This window comes from Accipiter gentilis, chromosome 24 (assembly GCF_929443795.1).
Source record: "Accipiter gentilis chromosome 24, bAccGen1.1, whole genome shotgun sequence".
NCBI classification, from domain to species: Eukaryota; Metazoa; Chordata; class Aves; order Accipitriformes; family Accipitridae; genus Astur; species Astur gentilis.
The window spans coordinates 9,462,260-9,480,514 of record NC_064903.1 but is presented as its reverse complement, the minus strand read 5'-3'; the positions used below and the strand labels follow the sequence as shown (position 1 = coordinate 9,480,514).

The 18,255-nt window shown below is 36.0% G+C and overlaps 1 protein-coding gene across 5 annotated transcripts in view; it reads left to right on the top strand.

The window, feature by feature from the left end:
- MTM1 (myotubularin 1) overlaps positions 1–18,255 on the top strand; it is a 49,926-nt gene that overhangs the window by 26,763 nt on the left and 4,908 nt on the right. For all 5 annotated transcript variants that reach the window (XM_049827481.1, XM_049827478.1, XM_049827479.1 and 2 more), the window contains 8 exons: positions 3,773–3,856; positions 5,085–5,234; positions 7,036–7,224; positions 10,888–11,073; positions 12,116–12,322; positions 15,928–16,020; positions 16,894–17,007; positions 17,362–17,538. In XM_049827481.1, coding sequence (XP_049683438.1) covers positions 3,773–3,856; positions 5,085–5,234; positions 7,036–7,224; positions 10,888–11,073; positions 12,116–12,322; positions 15,928–16,020; positions 16,894–17,007; positions 17,362–17,538 — 1,200 coding nt within the window. The remainder of the gene's footprint in view (positions 1–3,772; positions 3,857–5,084; positions 5,235–7,035; positions 7,225–10,887; positions 11,074–12,115; positions 12,323–15,927; positions 16,021–16,893; positions 17,008–17,361; positions 17,539–18,255) is intronic.

The following is an 18,255-nucleotide window of genomic DNA, read 5'->3' as shown; positions in this document are numbered from 1 at the left end:
TCTGTCCCATTTGCCTGCTGCACTGTAGAATTGCATTCAGATTATGTGCGCTGTGATGTGAAAGCTTCAGCAATGTTAAAGTTAATCAAGACATATACAAACATACTGCATTTAATCTGTAAGCTTGGGTTATTTAGGACAAAAGTGGAAATATATGGGTTGTTAGTGCAGATGGGAAGCTTACCTGAACTATAACAAACGCTTCTGGGATCTCAATATGTATTTATCACATTGATTTGTTCACTATAATGGGGTTTGTCAATTTGGCCCATCAGAATAATGAAAGGTCCAATTCAACAAAAAATGTTATTCAATAGAAATTACTTCATGTTGCTCACTATCACATTTTGTTTCTAATAAATAAAAGTAATGTACAAATGTGTGCTAAATATGGCTTGTACTGATACAAGTAAGAAAATGCAATTGTATCCAAGCATATATCTTATGTTTGCTTAAATATATGATTCTTAGTATTCAAATGGTTGTAATTGTGGGTTGCTTGTTACACTGAAGTTAAACTGTAGTTTGAAATTAAATAGAACTATATGAAATGAGTATAAACACATGCAGAGTTTTAAATGCATGTTTTCATACCCTGACTTTTCTGCTGTATCATGTTGGAATACATAGAGGGATGCAAATTTTACTTTCACCTAATGAGCTGCTTAAGTGGCTGTGAATGTACAAAAATCTTAGGTTGAGAAATTACTTTAAACTGTATATTGTTGAATGGAACCATGCTATGATTGTCAGAGTGGAAAAGGAAGCATTTTTACTCTTTGAAACTGCTTTATATATTGCTTTGTATATTTTGTTGTGAGAGATGGGCCTAAGGTAGAGTGGGAATATTGCTGTTTTTCAGACTCTAGCATTTAGCCTGGACTAAAGTTCAGGCTATCTTCACAGAATATTTCAAGACTTGAAATACCGAGTCTTAAGTGAGAGGCAGTTAGGGGTAGTGGGGGTGGGATTCAGATCTTTAATCTCTTTTATACAATGAGTAAGACTTTCAGTAGTAACCAGATTAACTGTACAGCCTGTACACAATGTGTACATATAAATGTGTGTATATAAATTTTTGTTATAATTCAGTCAACTCTTGCAGAAGAAAAATAATTTTTAGTCTTCAGGTTTTTAGATACTGTTCATTTTTAAATACTGTTGTTGTTGGAGTATACTTCAAGAGTTTTCTCTGAATTGCTCCTATAAAAATCTAAGTCCAAACTTTGCTCCATACACCTTTGCATTCATTGTAGTGTTCTGTTATTTGTTAGACTTAAGATTTTTGCTGGTTGATCCATGCTACTAATGATTCTTTTTTCTTGAGCAATATAGAAAAATTTGCACTACCTGGAATGTCAACAGAACTGATGAAGCTTAATTGTCACTGAACTTTAATAGCTGTGGGTTGTGTGACTGAAAGCTTTTGGAGCAGGTGTGGTAAAGCTGCTGTAGCTAAGCACTTTCATGAAACGTGCTGTAGATAGTAGGGCATTATTCTTTCGGAAAGGATTCTGTCCATCCCCTCTTCATGCATAGTAAATTTAACCCTGTTTTTTAAAAGGTGAAAACAAAATACACTTTTCCATGTAATTTCTTGTGGATGACACGAGCGGCATAGCTGCCATTTGTTTATTTCTAGTTTGGAGCAGCACCTTCTTTTTTTTTTTTAATCAGTAAAATCTTCTATGTAACAGCTATCACAGTGCACTGTAATAAACTTGAGTATTTTACTTATCAGGGCTTAAGCTGGGTAATTTTTAAGTTCTCACCAGGAAACTTGCTGTAAGTTGCAACTTAAATAACATATTCCTGCCTTTGAGACATCTTTTAAGTGATCTGTTAGGATTCCAGTGTTTCTCTTTCCTACTGTTACAAGATTTGCCTTTGTCTCTGGCTCCTTAGTGAATTCTTAGCATAGTTGTTCTTTGGGGTATAGCAAATTCCTTTGGGGAGGAGGGGATGGTTCTTGCGTGTAGCTAGCTATTAATAGTTCAGCAAATCAGTTGCATCTACTGCTTTAGATGGTGATATTCCTCTTCTGCTATATTCCTAGTTTGCAATTGAAACAACCAACCAACCTTTTTCAGTTTTTCTGCTTAACTTCTGATACTTGCATCTACTTCTACTGGAATTTTTTTTTCTAATACAGTTGATGTCTACTACTTTCCTTTTCCTTTCTTCATCTCTCCCTCCATCCCACTTGATAGCAGTTTACTTAGAAGAATCCGTAATTTTTACTTACACTGAAGGCCTACACCTTTAAAATGGTGAAGACATTCAGAAAGCACAACTTGGGAATGCATTTACTTCTGCGAACTTGCCAATGAATGTACTTGCTCTAAAATACTGATTTAATTTAAAATTCCAGTTGAAGTAATATCATTTTAAAATACTTGCTGATTTGAAATAAATGAGCTAAAAACTCCTCCTTTTGGAGAGATTCAGTTTTGAGTTTCAGTTAGACCTGTTTACTGTTTAAGCCATTGTAACATATTAGGCTAAACTGAATTGCCTTGAGCCATTAGGGTCTGCCTTCATAAGATTTAAAGAAACCTCCACTGGGCCTATGGTGCACTTCTGAAGCATTGCCTTATCTCTGTAGAAGTAATTGTGGCACCTTAGAATTACAATTTTTTTTCTTGCTTGCCAGGTTTTCTGCATTTCTGCTTAGTTCAGGTCTATGAGAATGATGTAGATTTGGGATGTTCAGTTTAGCATTCATTTTCTTCTTTTAATGTCTTTGAATAGCTAGGAGACTTTCAGCTTTTTTTTGTTACAAATGAGCTATGATGGGCACTTGAATGCTTTCTGCTCTGGCTGCTGTTGCTCAGTTAGCTCAGGACAACACATTCTCTTCTGTGTTTTCTTTTTTTCAAAACAACTAGTTTCATGCCTCAGTTGGCATCTGAAGAGTTTGTAAGCCACCAAAATCAATTTTCTCAATGAAGGAGATTCTTAAAATAAACATTACTTTTGCTTTCATCATAAACTGTAAAATCAAACCAAGGAAAAACACAGTTAGGTAATACAGCCCACTTGAAATTGTTTGAAAGGAGAAGGAAGCTAAAAGGTATAAGGAAGTTGTCAGAATCCTGGGTGAGGATGCTGTGTTGTATAAATGAGTCTTCAGAGTGAGCAACAAAGAAAGAGAAAAGTGGACAGTGTAACCTGCTAACAACATGCTTCGTTTCATTTTCAATGACAGCTTTTTAATTTTCATGGAGTTTTACAGTAAACTGGATTTCTGTTAGTAAGGATCAATTGAGGAGGAGATGTAGAAAGAAGGCTGCTTCCTAATGGCAATGAATAGCAATTAAAACCTTTTTACCCTTTCAATTTAGCATCTAATATTTTATGTAGTAATTGCAGCTGTACCTATTGGAGAAATTTTGATGAGGAAACAGTAGTTTATTTGGTGAGGATGTGAAATACGGGAAATAAACTGATATAAACTATTTTAAAACATTTCAACCTCCTGACAGTAAAAAAATTCCAACAGCTTAAGCTTTGTAATTTTTATTATTTTGTTACTTCTTGGTTTAACTATTGTCACATTTTCATTATTTCATTAGCAGATCTGTATTGTTTGTTACTTCTTGCTCTTTGCTTTACAGTCTTATAAATATCAGATTTAAATGGAGAGAATGGGGCTGGCATGGAAAAGTCAGTCCTATTTTGTGGTGGGCATTAGGGTGTAACTGATGATGAGCCCTTATAATTGCCACTTTCAGTCAAAGTTTGGTGTAATAAGCTTCTTTACGTTCCACAGCTTTTTTTTGCATTTGTAAATGAAGAAAAGTTTTCGGAAAATGGATGGATGGTGTACAATCCAATGTCTGAATACAGGAGACAAGTGAGTTATTAAAGTTGCAGTTGCTTGGTGCTTTCATATCTGACAGCTTACATAGAGGAATTATTGTTTGTACATTTCTCATCAGCTCTTTTGTGGGGGGAACTCAGAATGGGAGAAGGTGGAAATACAACTTGCAAAAAAAGTAAAGAAAAGAAATAAAACACTGGAACCTTTAAAAAAATTAGAATCTCAGAGGAAGGTAGTCTTTGCTCTTCAAAGTTATTGATACTTCTTACAATGTGCCACTGTTAAGTGAGCACAAGCAGGGAGAATGTGCCAAATATGTAACTACAGTGTCTTAAATGTAGATTTGATTTGATCTTTGATTTGGTCTACTTGTTCCTGAAGAGAAGGAAAAAAAAAAAAAGCAGCTTATTTTAGAAACAGCATCGCTTTACAGAAGTTATTTGTGTCTATCAGTATTCTATCTTGCTCTTTAGGTGACTTTGGAAAAATGTCAATTAAAGAGGATGGTATGTTTAATTCTAAAATGTCTTTTAGACAATTTATTTTTGCTTTAAATATGACATTAAAAAAAATAATTAAATGGCAGACAATAAGGACTTCCTTAGATTTCCCCCCCACACCCCCACCATAGTTTTTGGTTCATGGTTTAGAGGCCAAAGATCCAAAAAAGGTAAAATACAAACACCACTCTGTGTGTGTGGAGGGCTTATCAGTCTTTCTCAATTTCCTGACTGCTGTTTGTGAAATGCCTTACTGAGCGGACTGCAACTAGAAGTTGTGGTTTCTCAATAGGAAAGCTACCCTGAATCTTATTTTTACCTGAAGGTAGTATCAGGCTACAGCGAGGAAAGGTTGAGATGAGACTTCCTCCTGCTGCCTTCTCAGGACCATAGTCTCTTTTCAGTAGGCAAAATGGAAAACCAGAACTTTGAGGGGGGAGAGAAGGCAATTTTCTTTCCTCAATCCCACAGTTAAAGAAATACATCTACTAGTTTTACTCATTGTTTTGAATCTTAGGATTGTGTATGTAAGAGTATATGGGATAGCTATGCAGTTGTTTAAGGCTGTGAGTCCATCAGCAATAAGCTGTTTTGTGTGGTCTTGTACTCTTTTTTTCTTCTATTGTTTTGAAATAGTACTGTAGTTACGTTAAATTGGTAGGTTGTTGCCACCATGTGGCCATAATGTCATGTAAAATTCAAGAGCAGAATTATTATTTGTACAGTCAAAAATCCGTTGAAAACTTTGTGTTACATTTTAGGGACTGCCTAATGAACGGTGGCGAGTAACTTTTATTAATGAACATTATGGACTGTGTGACACATATCCATCGCTTTTAGTAGTGCCATATAATGCAACGGATGATGATCTCAAGAAAGTTGCTGCCTTCAGGTCCCGAAATAGAATCCCGGTGAGTATTATGTGATGAAAGTTACCTTATAGTGTAGCTAGTTGAAGTACGCATCCAAACAACTTTTTGCTGAACACGACACAGAGGATGCTTTTTTTGGAAATGGTTACAGCAAAATAGTTTTGATTGGCTGGTGTTTTTTTACTGCTTGAAACTAGTGTCTTGGCCAAGCCACATTTCCGTTTTTCCCCCACGACAGTCAGTCATTCCAACTTTGGTTTTAACTTGACTTTTCTAGTAACAACTGCCAGCATTGCAGATTCCCTTTTCTTAATGAAGTATGAGCCTTAGACTGCCATCTGTACTAGTTTGTTGACTATTGTTGGATGTACATAAAAAGTGCTAGCAAATGTTACCCTCCTGTAAGCAAACCACATGGCATTTAAACGTAGTTCCAATGGTCAGTCCTAAAATAAGACCTCGTGCATACTGTCTGTAGCAAATTCTTGGGTTTTTTAGTCCTTTAAATTGGGCTGTGGAATTTAAGATAAACCCATTTGACTTTTTGGGTATATTTCTGTAACTAAAATTCTCTGAGGCAAGAGAATTTTTGTCACAGCTTTTACAGCACTATAGAATATATTAATTTCTGTCTCAATACAATCCGTTTTAACTAATATTTCAATTTGGCAAACTCAGAAGAGGTGCTAGATTCTTCGCCAGTATCAGAAAGCTGCCTTGAATTGCAGTTAATTTCAAACAGATGCAAAACTCAATATGATAAATAATTATTAGATATGGTATTTACTGACAGGCTAGGCCTATAATTATAAGTTTACTATATGTACACACATATTTATATGTATAATATATAATGTGTATAAAATATGTATGTTGAATATATAATGTGTGCATATAGTTCTTACAACCTAGCTGTATCTTCTCTGTCATCTCAAAATTCATGACAGGGCTTTTGTATGCCTGTACAGTGAGAGTCATTGTCTTGGTAATAGTAATTTTATTCTTGTCAGGAAATAACCAATCATACTCGCCCACACACACACTGACAGGTCTCATTTCTAGATATACAACTAAGGGTTGTATTGCAGGAGTGAATACTTTCTGAGGCTTTTTTTTTTTTAAACTCTGATGTTCTTTCACTCTGTAACCCACAACTTTCAGACTGGGTGAGAATACTGTTTCTTAATATTCTTCAGTGACGAAGTTGGAGTTTTTGCCTGCTTCTTGCAGTGTTTATCTTTAATCTCTTACACTGCAATCTGTTCCCTGGGCAGCTCACTATCTCTTGTTTGTGGTAAGTCCCCTCGGGCTCAGAAGAACAAGAAAGGCAGCATGTACTCCGCTCCAGAGGGCTGAGGAACAAAATGTACTTTAAAGAGAAGGGGAAACATTCAAGATACTGCAGAAAGGTTCAACTTTCCTTCCTTATCCAAAAAAAGGGAAAAGTTGTTCTTGTAGAATTGGAGCATCTTAGTCACTGTTTCTACAATGAGTTCATTCTTCTGAATTGTTTCTTAGTTTCGGCAGGCATTGCTATGTTTGTTTCCAGTTTGCTTTTCAGAATTATTTGTGCAAACTAAGACTTGTACTGGATTATATAAATAAGCATAATTTCAATAAGAGTTAAATATTTAAGGGAATGAACTCTTAAAGATTATTATCAATTAAATTTTATGAGACTAAAGTGGAAGTAGTTGAGATGTCTGAGGATTATCTATTGAAGAAATAAAATAATATGAAAAGTAATACTTTTTATCTATTTTAAAGAATGTAACATAAATTTTAAGTTATGATTTTTTAATAAAATGTGTTTCTTCTAATGTGTTCGACGTGTGACTAGGTTCTGTCATGGATTCATCCAGAGACTCAAGCTGTTATTATGCGCTGCAGTCAACCCCTTGTTGGAATGGGTGGCAAGCGGAATAAAGATGATGAAAGATATCTTGATATCATCAGGGAGGCTAATGGGCAAATCTCAAAACTGACCATCTATGATGCTAGGCCCAATGTCAATGCAGTTGCAAACAAGGTAAACAGATACTTAATAGTCTTATTTTTGAAGGGGATGGGGAGGAGACTTAGTTTGAAGTTTTCTGTGAGGAGGTTTTTGGAAACAGTAATCTTAATGTAGATAACTTTATATAAGCAAATATATATTTACTAAACCAAATACTGAGGCTCAAGGCCATGAAATGACACGAATGCCTAAACTAGGTCATAAGCAGGGTTTCAGGACCATATGTGGATTTCCAGACACGCTTTACCCTGTCTGTTATCGGTCAAGCACAGATCTTGGCATGGGACTGAAGTCAGGTATGACTACCCTTTGCACTGTGAGGTAGATGTAGGCTGAGCTGTAGAGCATGTCCTCTGTTGGAATGACATGCCACCTCTGTGCAAGACACAGCTCTGCTTCATATCCTCTGGGAAAATTCTGTCCTGGAAAGGCTGTGTGCATAAAGCCAAGTCCACTGATAGGCATCCTTTGGCTGATTCTTCCTAACCATTACATGAACTATTTCAAACCTGTCCAGGGATCCAGCAAATAAAGAGAAAGTGGTAAGTTAATCCGGGGGTTTGCATTCTAAACAGCAGTATGGGTATGATCTTGGATACCTAGATACCTATTTTTCCCTAGGTGCCTGTAGTTGTTAAGTGCTGTAACAGAAATAGTGTTTTACATATGACAAAGTGACCATTTCTTTGCTAATCTGCAGTCAAAGCCTAAATGGGATCAGAATCATAGAACAGCCCAGGTTGGAAGGGACCTCGGAAGATGATCTGGTCCAACCTTTCAAGAAGAAAAGGTGTCCCTGTGCCTTGATTTCCCTTCTGCCCCCCTCAACTCTGGTGAGGACCAGATTGTTCAGCCATACTCAGATAATGCCAGTCACAGTGCATCAGTGTTGTATGTGACATAGAGCACAGCAGACATGGATGTGCTCCATGTTTATATGGAGAGTCTAGCTAGAGAGAGGCGGTGAAGGACACAAATTGAATGCTTTTGTCATATAAGAATGTACCAAATTCACTCCTTCCAGTCTAGGATAGTCCCTTAACCACTGAAATTCAAGGTCAAATGGAGTGGACGTGCTCTGCAGTACTTACTAGTGAAGTTGTGTGTTTGCACAGCAAAAAGCGTGAGAGATATGAGCTCAAGATGGTTTGAGATCTTAGTGAAGTGATGAGTGTGCTTATCTGGGAGAGAAGGAATTCTAGCTTCTGAATAGTTTTTTTGTTTAAATGAACACTAGTGGAATGAGCCCTCTTCAGTGTTTGTGCTGAAAGGAATATGAAATGGTAAAACTTGTTTGCTTCTAGGAGGTTTATATGTAACATGTTAAGTTGCTTCAGAATTCAAGAGGGACAATAATGTTAGTGTTTTGCTCTGTGCAACTTAAACGCATGCATCTGTACCTTTACGGCCCTCTTCTCTATAATAGAGTATATAATTTATTAAGCAAGAAATAAGGCTTTTTGTATAGCACGCATTTGTTCAGACACTCTATCCTAGAGGCTGTTTGGCTGGGTTTTAATCTGATGGTTTGTATTTTGAGGGTCTGCTTCAATTGCTTGCATTTTGCTCTACAAATCACATTATCCTCTGCACACTGAATTTTAATGGGTGAACAAAACGTGTAAACCTTCTGTTTGCCTTGGGGAAGGAATGTCAGTTCTTACATGAACTTAAATTTTTCCCCAGTTCTTGGACAAACTAAAATTTTTACCCCATTTGTTTCAAAGATGTATTATGGCCAAACTTTTATACACACATACTTATTGAAGTATGAAGCACAGTTTTCAGCTTTTTAAAATGGTCTATGTATTTCACCCATGTGTTTTAATTAACTCCTGATATGTCCAAATATTAAATGCTCAGTCATAGCAGTGAAAGCAGTAGAGTGCATTTCTGGGTCTGAGAGTCCAAGCCAGCGTTGATCAGCACTGAAAAAAGTTTCCTTGAACAGCTGTGAAAATTAGTGTAAGCAAAATCTTGGGCTATGCTACTCATGCATTCCTGTGTTCTTTGTACATAGGTCAAGACCGCACAGTCAGTAGGAGTTGCAGCAGCCCTGATGCTAAATTACAATCATTCCTCACCAGGCCTTCATAATACTCAAAGGAAAGAGAAAAATACAATCATTACTACTTTTAGCACAGAGCCTGGCAGCTCTGAGAATACCCCCACATCTGAGGAAGGAGATAGAGAGCACAGAATAGAGAGACTGTGCTACTATACAGAAATGTAGGTGGTACTAATGGGGAAAGGCTATGCCATACTTCAGGATATTGTCTGATGTGTAGTTGGTGGCTGTAATGGCTTATAAAGGCAAAATTTATTTATCGCAATTCATGGCATGGCATGTTTTTGCTGTCTGCAGGAAATGCTGCTATTTTGCAGCTATCTTTGGAAAATCTCATCAGTGTTACTGTGTCCTAAATTACGTGTGGTTTTTCCACTTCCTTTTGTGACCAGGCACATCCTCTGCTGTGGTGGTAATTAAATGTTTTGAGAGAACAGCAGTAGAATAGCCCTTCTACTTACATGGCTCTTTAATTTCTTAACAATCTAAATACATGTTTAGTCTTTAGCAATAAAATTTAATGTTAGAAAAGTTACTTTAAACTTTAATGTTATTATTAATTTACTTCTTAGAGGCAGAATCTCCGATTCTTGAACTTAATTCTTAAACGAAACATAGCTTATTCTTAATGGAAGTCTTTAATCATTAAATTATTTTTTTTTAATCTATTTCAATTATCAGTTCAATTTTAGTAGTAAATAACTAGGCTGTTTAAGCAGGGAAGTCTTTTGGTGGGTTTGTTTTTTTGTTGTTGTTTTGGATTTTTTTTTTAGCAAGTTTGCACTTGTAAACCTGAGATTTGCATTCTTAAATTAGTGGTGTAAAGAAACAGACAAATCCTTTTGACTGAATTTCTTTCCACTTGGTACAGAAACAAAGAAATGAGCAATTTTATTCCCCGGAGGTGGTGATCTAGTGTGCGTTATGAGTAATTGCTGTTTTGTGTGATGTACTTTATGTTTTAATTTAACCTTAATAATCTGTCTAGGAAGTAAGTTGATTTTTTTGTGTTCAGAATCACAAGTTTGTTTAATCCTTGGTAGGAAAAGTGAACATAAATGAATTAAAAAATATTGACATTGTAATGTCAGTTGGTCAGCAAAAAGCTGTGTCTACCATGAATCTCAAAAGTAATAAGGAAGGTACGAGTGTCTTTATTCTCAAAGCAGTCTGAGTCCTGACTGATGTGATGCTGGCCCACTGCCCCTTACCTGGCTGTTTCAATCCTATTCAAAGGTCTCCAGGCCCAACAGTATAAAGAACCTTTTAGTGTTAATCTAAAATAATTAATTTTCTCTTTTAGGGTTACTCCCTTGAGGTTTTGAAAGGAACTAGGCTAGCTGGAGCAACTTGAATGGCTTTTTGGCCACGTGCTAGGCTTAATACATTTTGTCCTTTTGGACAAAGGAAAGCCCCCCAGTATTCTCCAGCATTTGCCCCTCCAAAGCTTGTGTCTGAGACTGATGTTTTAAACAAGCAACTGAAATTATATATTGCTCAACTACAAAATAAAGTATAAATAAAACTCAGTCACTTCCTGCTCTGTTGAAAAGCTGCTACAACAGTGTATATATGAGTAAAGTTAATTTTAGGTCTCTTGTTTGTAGGCAACTGGGGGAGGATATGAAGGTGAAGATGCGTATCCCAATGCAGAACTTTTCTTCTTGGACATTCATAATATTCATGTCATGCGGGAATCTTTGAAGAAGTTGAAGGACATTGTTTATCCTAATGTGGAAGAATCACACTGGTTGTCAAGTCTGGAATCAACCCATTGGTTAGAACACATAAAGGTAACTTTTTGCTGTTTGTTTGAAATAACAATTGTCCAAATCTGTTGTATCAGACTTGCTTTCTTCGCTAGACTTTGAGATAGTCCTTATATGGGACACATCAAACTACTTGGACTACAAAAACAGCATCACTGAGTGTTGGCTTTTTGCCAACTAGTCTTGGAGTATGTTATGAGATCTCATTACAAAGCAACAGTAGGTGAAATTCAATGTTTGTCTGCCTTAAGTCAAATGTCAGTCTTTAATAGAGGAATGCATTGCTAGTCTGATTGTCTTTATGTGTGTAAGAACTGATTTATTTTGGTTTCTAGCAATACAGGCTATAGATAACTGTCATTGTGAAGGATTAGTAATTAATTTAGTTGTCGGTATGTATGTGACTTTATTTTGTGAATTATGGCTTTGTAAATAAATCTTGTAAATTTATTTGTAAATTTTGTAATTGTCATCTTGTAGCAAGATACTTAAATTTACCAGTGTTCTTACTAGTTGACCTTCGAACCTTTTGCCTCAAGTGCAGCTGTGCGAAAGTATTTAGTATATTATGTAATGAATCCTACTTAATAAAATTTTTATTTTTATTTTAAGTTAATATTTGGAAAATAAGCATATTAGAAGGGTACAAGTTCCTTTTTCCAACAATTGAGGTATTTCAGGAATTTAGCTCAAAGCAAGGAGCCAAATGAAATGCAGATTTTTTTAGAGAGTATATCCTATGGTAAATCCTCTCTTTCTTTAAAAAAGAAGCTTATGTTCTTCAGTTTATCAAGGTTACTGTTTTCTGCCTCATTTTTTAAGAATTTGCTGAGATGAATTAGATCTTACTAAGGGATTAGGGAACCAATCTGTTTCTCTATTTTTATACAAGAAATTTACTTGATCTTCTAGGAAATTCTTTTCCAATTAACTACACCATGCTCTTTCGGTCTTTTAATGGAAACAGTATTGATTTAGATGCTGTGTAGATACAAAGAAATCAATTTATTTTTGTTAGAATGATAACACTAATCTGTGTGTTTCGGCATCTGTTCCTCTTTGCTAGCTTGTCTTGACAGGAGCTATTCAAGTGGCAGACAAGGTATCCTCAGGAAGGAGCTCTGTGGTGGTTCACTGCAGTGATGGCTGGGACCGGACAGCACAGCTAACATCGCTGGCCATGTTGATGCTAGACAGCTACTACAGGACAATTGAAGGCTTTGAAGTTCTGGTGCAAAAAGAGTGGATAAGCTTTGGACACAAATTTGCCTCGGTAAGAATTAGAAGTTAATTGCAAGGACTATGCAACATTAACATTCTAAAAAGCTTTTAATGTTAGACTACTCATTGTGTCAAGGTTTGATAATTCTTTTTGTTATTTTGGAATTCTGATTTAAAACACTTCCAGGTAAATCTGAGCAGAGCTTTTGGTTTTGGACCTGTTTGGTTAATGTTTTTTTGCTATTCTTTCTCTGAGAACTCCTATTTTGTCCTTTACACCCTTTTAAAAATACAGAACTGCTAGGGTTACTGTCGTTAATGAGCAAAGAAAATGAGAAAGCAGAAAAATGATGTCCTTCTGAACTTTTCAGAAGATCAAATAAGGCTGGGACATGAGGCTTTTCCCTCACCCTCTCTTTGGATTACTGATAATGTCATGAGAGGCAGATGATGGAGTCTGGCCCATGTCTTTTAAGCGATGTTTTGAATGCTTCTTCCCAAATGCTCTAAACTCGTCCTAATAGCTCTCAACTGAAGAGGCTTGTCACTGGTAATGCTGACTCTAGTTCTGTTCAGCTGTCATCTGGATGGTTAAAAGGTTAAGTAGAAATTGTCTATAGCAAGTCCTTAATATCCTACCCATGTATAATGCGAAGTCAAGGGTTTTTGTATTTGGAAACTTTTCAGAGTCTTGGTGGATTTTCTCTTACACTTGGCAGCTAACCGTTTAACCAGGAAATGTATATGAGGAACCTGGAGAAGCAGAATAGGTTGCCAGGGACTGTGTGCTGGGATATGTAAACATAAAACAAATTGGGAGCTTTACAACAGTGTTACTTGTTGATACTGAACCTTATAATTCACAGTAAGAGGTTTCCACACCTTCAGTAGAAGTTATTTGCACAATTTGTCCCTGGTGGAATATTTCAAAGATATTCCTTACTATTGCTAAAATTGGGAAAATAGGCAATCTGGAAAAATCAAGAAATGGAAAAATATACCTAGGTGTGTATTTCATGCCTATTTTACATTTGCAAGAGTGTCTCAGTCATTTGGAAATTCATGTATAGCTACTCAGCATGAATCACTTCACCATTTAAGTGTGCTTGTAGGCTGCCTCAGTGTTTGATCTGACATTCTGAAGGTGCTTTGAGGCTTAGGAGATTTGCATTTTGATTGTTGGGAGTGATATCTGCTGTAGACCAGTTATTTTGTGTGCTTACCTGTAGTCTTCTAGTAGCGATGTGTTATAGAAACCTTTGAAGTATTCTGTTTTGGTACAGCCACAGGAAAACACTGGCTTGCCTTTTTATTGTCATATTTTATTTTGTATTTTTAAAAAATGTTACAGTCATGACACAGATAAAATTAGATTGTATAACGAGGAGACTTGTAGCCTAGCACATATGTTACGGTTTAATGCAAAGCTTAAAAAGAGAGATCTGTGTGTCCTTCACTATTATGAATAAATTTGAATGATCTATGATTCTTTTTTGTTTTTTTTTTTACACCATTAATTTTACTTTGAGGAATCGAAGGAGTTTGTTCTGTCTCAACAGATAATGTTTTTCTGCTATTAGTGAGGTAGGACTTGTACACCCCTCCCAGATGACTGGCTCAGTCCTCTGGTTCATCTCTGACAATGTAGCAGCCATAAGGGTGATTTAAATAGCTTGATTTTGCTTAAACTGCTATTTTATTTTCCCAACTTGCTCACTCAAGTAGTAATCTTTGGAAGTGGCTGAAGCCACTCTCCTTTAGCCATCTGCGGTTTTCTGAGAGTACCATGTATTTTGATTTGATGGGTTGTTTAGCTTATAGCGAAGGTAGTCCTTTTTTGGAGTGTTCTGTAGAAGCGTTGAGTCACCATCCCTGGAGGTATTTAAAAGACATGTAGATGTGGCCCTTAGGGATGTGGTTTAGTGGTGGACTTGGCAGTGCTCGGTTAATGGTTGGACTCGATGATCTTAAAGGTCTTTTCCAGCCTAAATGATTCTATGATAAAAACTGATAATGTAAGCAGAAAATACTTTGATCATATATGCTCTGTTTTAGTTGGTAATTATTTGATAGAGCTGTGAGTTTTAATAGTGAGGACTAGGCACTTCAGTGCAGTTAGCATTTCCTGAACCTCATCTCTGAAACTATTATTGTTACACCTTCCCTCAGGTGGGGAGTTGGAGAAGAGTAGGGTGTTTCTTATATTGTCTGGGTTAGAGCAAACTTTCTGTTTTCATGTTACTGGGGTTGCAATTTGGATGTTTTAATAACAAATAACTAAATAGTAGACTACTTAACAGTTTCTCTCTGTATTTTCTATCTAATGAAGCACACAGTAAGTTTCCTTGTTGAAAAGGAATTCCCTACCCCAGCTTTTTTATGTATAGCGAACTTAGAATCATAGTCATAGAATTGGTTAGGTTGGAAAAGACCTTTAAGATCATTGAGTCCAACTGTTAAACTTGGCATACTATCCAGGTGATAAAATTGCTTTCTATGTGGAATGTCATTCTAAAAATGCATTCTAATATAAGAAATACGAGGCATAGACATAATTACAGGTGGAAAATACTCAGACATCCTAAAACTAACCATAGTGAAAGTGGAAGGACTTTTACTCCTTACTGAAAATACATATGACTCTGTTAACAGATACCATGTATTTTAAACCAGGAAAACTGGAGAGCAAGGTAGCCAATTTGTTTGTCTTCCCTATAGTGCTTTTCTAGTAATTTGCTACTGTTGACTGAGTTAAACTACAGTCCCTCATCTCCCTCTATATCCTGCCATTCAATTCTATTATTTTAAACTATCTTGCAAATCATTGTAGAGAGTAGTGTACTGGTTTTATCATTTTTCATGTCCTTAAGACATTAAGCTTGCTATCTTACAGGCAGATAGGCAACATCTTAGTTCAACATACATGCTCTTCTTTTGTCTCCTCCAGGCAAGTATACTCAAGCAGAATTATGGAGTTAATAGAATCTCTTTTCCCTGAATCTCTTATCTGTTCTCAGCTATCAGATGTGAAAAGAAAGGAGACAGTTGGTGACCAAACCAACTTTTGTCTGTGGGGACAATTTCTTTGATTGTTTCTTTGGACTCCTCAGAATAAGTGGCTCACCCAAACTTTAAAAATTAGCATTAATTTTCTGTGAAGAACATGAACGTTTCTTTGAGCTCGCTTATGTTCACTGTCTACCTCAGGATGAATCTTTAGGTTCAAGGGTGGAGGGGGAAGAGGAGAATCTATGTGGATAGTTTGATGATCTAGTTTCTCCAGTGACTTAAATTACAAAAGACAAAGTGTATACCTTGGCTTTTGACAAACTTATTAGGTAAATGTAGTTCAAAATATGTCTTGATTATTTGCAAAGTAATGGATGCTTTAACCATTCTGCTTGTACAATAACTAGCAGGTTTTTATAACAGGACCAATTATCACTTTGGAATTTTTGTCAGACGTCTTCAGAACAGCTTTGCAGTATTTCTGTATATCTGAATCTCTCCTCCTTGGTGCAATAACTAATTCTGAAATCATAAGAACAGGTTGCTCTATTACAGAAGCATTAATATTCTATTGCAAAATAAGAAACAATGTCTGTTGGCCATAAAAGACTGTGTTGGTTAACAGGAGGCTGTATTGCTTCATTTCAGAGAATAGGCCATGGTGATAAAAATCATGCTGATGCAGACAGATCACCCATCTTTCTCCAGTTTATTGATTGTGTGTGGCAGATGTCTAAACAGGTATGTTATATCATTCTTCAGAAGGTAACATGATTAAGATATTACTGAATTAAAAACCTTGATCTTTATTTAAAAAAAAATATTTGAAGAGGACAGCATACCCCGTTGCTCTGACACTGTAACCAAAAAGAGTGTATTTACTTTTAAATGGTACCATCTCTCTACCCAATTTCTAAAAGTGGTATACAAGCTGTAGTTATGTTGCTTAATATGGCATTGGCTATGCACGCAAGGCTGGTGTGTCTTGGATATGGGCTTCTTGGAAACATATTGAGATGTGACCCAGCAGAATGCTTTTACAGGAATTGCATCCAACTATCTTAATAGGGTCTGTTGTTTCGTTCCACCATTTTTGTGAAGCTGTCCCTTGAACTACAGGAACAAATGTTGTTTTGTCAAAGCTTCAAAAGGAAGCTTGGGAGCTATTGAGTGCTGTGATTTAAACGTTGTATTTTCAATAAGTAATGAACAAAGCAGCAAACTTAAGTCTGTTTAGGGCCAAGGATTAGGAGCTAAACTCTTATTTTTCCAGTTTGGTGCTGCACTGTTTAGAGTGCACTATGGATATCTTACTCTGTCTTGCTAGTAAAAATGTAACTGTAACCATTCTGTATTTTATTCTTCTATTTAGAAATTAAAGGCAGTTAAGAACATTTTGAGAAGAGTTCTTTTCAGTGACTAGTCTGAGAAAGCTGAACACCTCATGTCATCTGAACACTTACTGTGCTATAAAGTGTATGAAAGTATTATCTTAAAAATTATTTTTAGATGTATTCAGGCTTCTAAACGCCACCTTTAGCTTCTTAACCAGGGCATGTGCATCTCTTCCTCCTTTTATGATGTAAAGAACAAATTTATCTTTTCTGTTTTTAGTTTCCTACAGCCTTTGAATTCAATGAGCAGTTTTTGATTACAATCCTGGATCACTTGTACAGCTGCCGGTTTGGTACTTTCTTGTATAACAGTGAGTCTGTTAGAGAGAAAGAGGTTAGTCAAACCACTGATTGTTTAATTGTATTGCTATCTTGACTCTAGATGATTACAAAAAGTTTTCGTTGTATCGTATTTGGTTATATTCCTTGTATGACAATGGTTTTGAACTGGCTTTATTCTCATTAAAGAATAGTTGTATGGTAAGTTCCTTAGTTTTGGTAGCTTAAAGACTATTCAGTCACTAAAATACTTGCTAAGCTCTGGTTTTGGAATATTTCTAATACAGTAACTTACTATGCTTCTAAGTAAATCAGAAGTGTATTAATTTTAGACTGTAACTGTGGCTTCTATGATGGATTTCCTGATTTTGTGCAAACATTTACTGTTCTTATTTCAATTTCATTTTAGAAAGTGACTGAGAAAACATTATCGTTATGGTCTTTAATAAACAGTGAAAAATCTAAATACACCAATCCTTTTTATACTAAAGAGCTAAATCGAGCACTCTATCCGGTAGCCAGTATGCGTCATTTAGAGCTCTGGGTCAATTACTACATCAGGTGGAACCCAAGAATTCGGCAACAAGTAAGTAAATTCTCTATAATGTACAAAATGCTTTTAGACTTCAGAAGTAGGATTTTGTGTCATAACTGACTTGTAGAATAGTACCTATAATCTGTTCACGTTTTTCAGGTTTTTGTAAAGATGCAGAGAAAAAAGTGAAAATGATTATTCAGTTTGGTTTGGGGATTTTGGGGTTTGGTGTTTTTTTTTTTCCACTCACGCAGCTCTTCTCAGAACACTGAACTTATTTCACTGCTTAGTATCAAGTCATCTTCAAGCTCTTTCTAGTCCCTTTTCTTGCGGACTGGCCTGGGGAAGCATTTTTTAAGGGCATTTCATGCTACTAAAGGGTGAATGACAACACTTAGAAATAGGGCTTACAGATCCCTGAAGAGTTAGGGCATTAGCATCACAAACACGCTTAGTTGCATTTGCTTAGTCTTTATTCTTTTTCCAAGAGAGTGTATGAAGTCTTTTACAAATTAAGATGATCTATTCCGTCCTTTCTTTTTGAAAACTGCTATCTGTATTGATGGCTTATGGTAAGAATCTTTTTTCTTTTCTTATGTAACTTTGATGACCCAACATTGTTTAGACTGTGTAACTGTTGGATGAAAGCCGTTACTGAAAATCATACAAGCAGATCAGATTGGAAGCCCAGAAAAGCGTTTATCAAATTACATATAGTTCAGTTCTGTGCTTTTAATGTTTAATATATGGACACTCAATGTTTGTTAC